General features: G+C 36.6%; 1 protein-coding gene across 2 annotated transcripts; it reads left to right on the top strand.

The window, feature by feature from the left end:
• Positions 1 to 1,016: 1,016 nt before the first annotated feature.
• LOC113748689 (glycosyltransferase family protein 64 C3) lies at positions 1,017 to 4,093 on the top strand. 2 transcript variants are annotated; one of them, XM_027292215.1, is made up of 4 exons: positions 1,017 to 1,165; positions 1,896 to 2,016; positions 2,182 to 2,482; positions 2,783 to 4,093. In XM_027292215.1, exons 3-4 carry the CDS (start codon positions 2,268 to 2,270, stop codon positions 3,276 to 3,278), a joined length of 711 nt encoding a protein of 236 aa, XP_027148016.1. In that variant the 5' UTR covers positions 1,017 to 1,165; positions 1,896 to 2,016; positions 2,182 to 2,267; the 3' UTR covers positions 3,279 to 4,093. The 2 variants fall into 2 exon arrangements, with proteins under 2 accessions (XP_027148016.1, XP_027148014.1); XM_027292213.1 differs by having other exon boundaries at positions 2,182 to 4,093.
• The last annotated feature ends 1,642 nt before the right edge of the window (positions 4,094 to 5,735 follow it).

Below are 5,735 nucleotides of genomic sequence, written 5' to 3' on the forward strand. Positions count from 1 at the left end.
TCAAAGGGCCCCACTAATAAAAGTAAAGAGTGAGGGAATCTTGAAGGGTAAAAATTGAAACAAGAGAATTTTTGTTTTCCATTTTGAGTATGTGACAAACATTTTGGGACAGATCAAAATGGAAAGCATGACAGTTTCAATGGGACGGAGGGAGTAATATATCTCTATTTGATTTTGTCTGATATTTATATCGAATTAAATTTGGACAGAAAAAATAAACAAAGGAAAAGTATGACAAAAGAAGTAAGTGGTTGGAACATTCAAATTTTAAAATAATCACAAGGCAAGTAATTCAATTATTGATTTTAAAGGTAGTAAATAGAAACTTTAGATTTAAACTGCAATTTATTAGCATGACTATAGAATTCGAGTTAGAACCCATTAATTAGATGAATTTATTATACAACTCAATAAATAAATTATTACCAAAAGAGAAAATGTCACAAATATTGAATAAGTTCACGTGATGAAATCAAATAGATATATAAATGAGTTTAAAACCAAATTGTTAGTTTTAAATCCCTTATATATTATTAAATAGCATATGTATAACTACAATTAGTCTGTTTAGATGAAATCAAATAGCAATATATTACATGATATTCGTACTGTTCAAGTGAAATCAAACATATATATATATATATATATATGGGTTTAAAAAAAACTATTAGTACATATTGTCAATGAGAGATAAAAAAAATTTAATCTGTGAAATGTGAGAGATGAAATAATTCATTTTATGAAATGTGTAGGACTATGAATCAGAATATGTAAAATTTGGTTCGACAATTTTACTTCTAAAAAATGATTACATGCTAGGCACGTAGTAAATTTCGACAAAAAACTAGTCAGAAGCCTAGATAGGGACTAAATTTGATCAATGTGAATTTGTAAGGAACGTAAAATTACACTTTTAAAAGTGAGGGACGAAAAAAGTTATTCTGTAAAATATGATGGACGTTTTGAACGATTTTCATTAGACTCAATAAAAATAACGACGTCGCACGGCCTTTTCTTTCTCCTAGCTCTCTTCTTCCGATTTGCAGATGAGGATTCGCAACACAGATTGGTCGACGCAAATTTTTTATTTTCCATTTCTTGAAATTTTTGCTTGAAGAAATCAAGCTGTAATCATTTTCCCCGGAGCTGTTTTATGCTATTGAAGGTAATTGCATTTAATTAATTTTTCTTAGTAGCTTTAGTTTCATATTAGTGGCTAGCTTCTTATGGCCTTCAAGTTGCTATCATTTGATATAAATTTCCCTTATTTTCTGGATTTTTTTAAAAATTTAGATGGTTGCTTTTCTGCTATTTGGTTGTCCTGTTTTCTGTTAGTTGCTGTGAATATTGCAAGTTTGACCAACTAAATATCTAATCACAAGCCAGTCAAGTCTTTGCTCTATTTGAATCTTTGAGGGAAAAAAGGTCAAGAAATGAACTAGGCAATGTTAGATTTTTGAGCCATTGCTGCTTATCATCCCTGTAGTAATCTAAGATAATGGTGTATAAGAGGCTAATCTTTAAGGGTCTAGTACCACTTTTATGGGGATGATTAGAAGTTTAGATGTTTTAGAGTTTCCTTTCATCCCCTGGGAATCATTCTGCAATAGAGGTATCTTATGTAAGGAGAGTCATTGGTGTGTTTAACAAGCTTTGAGTGTTGCTTATGTTATTGATGATTGTAGAACTAAGTCCTGAGATATAGAAAAGGGGCACTAAAAGAATGAACTCTTCAATTCTTTTGAAGTTTGTTTGCTGAACTTGATGGTTTCTCTGTGCTTACAAGGACTACGTCCATCGAGCTTTTCTGCAAATCACTTTTTTTCTTAATTTGGATTCTGTTTCTTTTTGCCAATTATCCCATTTTCCCTGTTTGTTACTCTCCTTGCTTCAAGAATGAAGCTTGTCAAGGATGCCATTGTAGCAGAGACTGGCAATAGACAGCTATTTCCTCCTTCAAGAGAATGATCACATATCTGGATTTTGCTCTGTAATGCTGACTATTGACGATAAAAAGTGAGTATTGCTACAGTCATTTAGGCAAGTAAAGATTTTGTTAAGTCATATATCCTGGCTTTTCTATCTTTTCTTCATGATCTTATGATGTTTATGAGTTGACCCTTCTGGTTTTGCTCAGAAAGAGAAATATAAACAGCCTTTTCTTGTTATGTCTTCTTGCAGATTTGGATTGCCCATCCTTATGGAGCCAACAGCGGTGCTAATCTCAAATGTTATTGGCTTTGTAGTCCAATAGTCCACACTTTCAGATGAAAAACTTCAAAGCCATGCTCATCCTAACCTTAGTCCTAATGTCCTCATTTGACTTCCTTATTTTGGTCTTCTCACTCCGACTTAATCCAAACAGCTCTGATTTATGTGACAATAAAGTGGACCCTCGGACTCTCCGACTAGACCAAATGACGGTGGTGATAAGTGGCTACTCAGAGCACAGAATCCCACTCCTCCAATCCATTGCTGCCAGGTATTCAGCAGCTGCATCGGTCTCATCCATCCTAATATTGTGGTGCAATCCCGCTACTCCAACCCAAACCATCTCCCAACTCTCCAAGAACCTATCCCATTACTCAACCGTAAATGCCCCCATCTCTGTCATCCATGAAACCACTGCAAGCTTAAATTCGCGATTCTATCCCAGGGAATCAATTGACACCCGTGCTGTCCTCATCTGTGATGATGATTTGGAACTTGATTCCAGTTCCATTGACTTTGCATTCAACATTTGGAAATCAAATCCTAATCGTTTGATTGGTTTCTTTGCTAGATCACATGCATATGATTTGAGTACCAAGTCTTGGATCTACACTATCAGCAGCGATAAGTATTCCATTATACTCACCAAGGCCATGGTCATGAAATGGGAATACTTATGGGAATACAGTTGTGGAGGTGGGAAAGTAAATGAAGAGCTGCGGAAAATTGTGGATGCTGAAAGGAATTGTGAGGATATTCTAATGAATTTTGTTGTGGCAGACAAGGTAAATGCAGGGCCCATATTAGCAGGAGCCGAGAGAGTGAGGGACTGGGGGGATGCAAGGAATGAAGGCGGGGTGGGGAAGGAGGAGAGGGAGGCTGGGTTGAGCAGCAGGAGAGGGGAGCATCGGAAAAGGAGAGGGGACTGCATCAGAGAGTTCCATAGGGTTCTAGGCAGAATGCCTTTGAGATATAGTTATGGGAAGTTAGTAAAATCAGTCGGTGAACAAGGGCTTTGTGAGAAGAGTGGCAAGCTGGTGTATTGTGACCAGCAGGTTTTCAAGTAAATTTTTTTTTTTTGGTGTTTTTCTCTCATATGCAACTGCCATGTGGGTTTTTGTTTTAGTTCGACAGTGCATTAATGTAATTTTGCCAGTAGGTACTTTCTTACTATTAGAGTTGAAAAAGACATACCATACAGAAAAGGGAACATCCTGTTTTATTTTTCTGGGAAACTAGAATCCAGACTTGCATGTTGTTACAAATGGACATTATACCTGAACAAACTAAAATGAATAGCCGATGTTGATGAAGCTATGCCTTACAGTTACTTGAACAACAACTGTTTCACACAAAACTATCTCAAAGCTGATCATGATTTGGTATTCTAGCTTCATGTGGATGGCATTTATTTTCTTTCAATGTGAAGTCTAAAGGAGGAAATTGGTGTCCACTTTGGAGTTTCTGTTGATTTGTCTTGCCACTATAGTTGTGTGACACTAATGCTGCATGGTTAAGTACCCAAGTCAGCCTGAATGTGCAAGTATGGAAAGGCCTCTGGTGGTAATAATATCTATGACTCAAGGAAGTTCTGATTATAAGATCCCGGAAGATGAAGTTGAAATGGAGCAATCTGGCTGTTGCCAGAAGTTAGCGAGTGAAGCACAATTACTCTGTAACTTGAATCAGAGGGTTGGAATGCAGTCTTGAGGTGATAAAGTTGGGGCTGGCGGAGTAACAGGATTAGGACATGGATATTGTATTCACCTGGCCTACCTCTACGGGAAAATAGACAATGTTTGATGTAAACAAATAAATTGTCAACTTTATCTCAGTTCATATTGGATGGGCAAAGAGTGCTGGAGGAGACAGTGTTTATGTCTACAGCTTTCCACATAGCTGAAACGTTCAAAATTGCATCTACTAGTTTCTGGTACAATTAAGGTTAACTATTTATTAAGAGAAATGATATTGGCACTTTTCAAAAAAACTTCAACCGCCCCTTAAACTGTAAAAGAAAAAAGAAGTGCTTGAGGTTTTTTGAGAAGTGCTAATATCATTTCCCCCGTTATATATATCAGAAGCATTTTGGCTTCTGTCTTAACATTTGTTGAGAGAACATTTGCTCGTAGGTGGTCAGTTTTTCAAGAATTAATAGATAATCTTGTATAAGCAAATGGGAATTACATCTGAGAGTAGTGACAAATGCTCACACTACCCCAATTCAGATTATGGCGCTGTTGAAAAGAACCAGGCCCCATGTGCTTGTGAAACAAATTCTTGGTATAAACAGATGAAGAGATCGAAATCAATATGATCCAAAGTTAACTGAGCAAAGTAACCTTATACATTCCCTCTATCTTATTAAAAGTGTTATACTTTCTTTTTTTATCTGTTTCAAAATTAGCGTCTCTTACTAATTTAGCCAAAAAAATATATCACCTGAGTTTCAAGTTTAACCCTTGTACCTTCTTGTTAAAATGAAGATTTTATGTCATTTAGGTGGGCCCCATGATTTGTTTATACATATTTATCTAGCTAAAGTAAGGACGTGCAACCAATTGGTTGAACGTGGATTCTTTGTGGGTCCTCCTTAAATTGCTTTCGGGCCGGTTTCTTCGTTAACTTTTGTGTGTTTAGTCTAATTATAAGTGTGTGTGTGTTAATTTCTGCTTCGGGAAAAAAAGGAGTGTGCATCATTTTACAATGAGCAATGAATTGTGTGAACACTAATTCAATTTTTCTACAAGACTCCTTTCAAATTTCAAATTTTTACCACTACAAACTAGGCATAATATCGGAAAAAGAGCAAAAGTCCAACCTTTCAGATTACGATTTGAAAAAAAAAAAAGAAGTGGTATTCCTCAAAAGTGTCTAAATTTTTGGGACAAAGGGAGCGTTGGGATACTGAGCAAGCAGTAGAGTGTCTCTTACCAGATCTGGAATTCTGAAAGAAAGTCAGGATAATTTTTTTTTTTTTTTTATCGATACGATAGCTTCCTACACTATTAAGAGGTGGAGGACCTGAAGAGATCCTGTGATAACTCAGAGGAAACTGAATCACTATTGAACCAGACGGATGTACTACGCATCCGTCTGAATTTTTTAAGCAATGTCATATTTAATTATGACAGATTGGTGGGAGGTTTGAACCTTTACCTCCCACCCCACCAAGCCTTAATACATTTGGGCTAGTGGTTCCAGGATAACATAAACCCCGAAGTTGCAAGCCTAAGTGGAGTCCTCTTGAATAAGGTCTCTTGGGCGGTATGCTTGTGAGCTTTTTGACAATTCGGCTCCCTGTCTGGGAACATTTGGGCTTGTTTGAGACCACTCATGTTAGAACAAAAGCGTGGATCCACACAATCTGCAGACCCCTGGCCTAAAAGGGCTCCTCATTAGAGTTCTGGGGTCAAATTTCCCAGTATGCACCTGGGATATAATTTTCAAACATACTGTCATATGACCGTCTATGGTAGAAACAACAGAAAAATTTGTCAGCCTGAAATTTGGATCCGTATTTA

This window comes from Coffea eugenioides, chromosome 10 (assembly GCF_003713205.1).
Source record: "Coffea eugenioides isolate CCC68of chromosome 10, Ceug_1.0, whole genome shotgun sequence".
Classification (NCBI taxonomy): Eukaryota; Viridiplantae; Streptophyta; class Magnoliopsida; order Gentianales; family Rubiaceae; genus Coffea; species Coffea eugenioides.

Coding starts and splice junctions, on each gene's coding strand:
- LOC113748689 (XM_027292213.1), top strand. CDS start 2,268: ATGAAAAACTTCAAAGCCATGCTCATCCTAACCTTAGTCCTAATGTCC.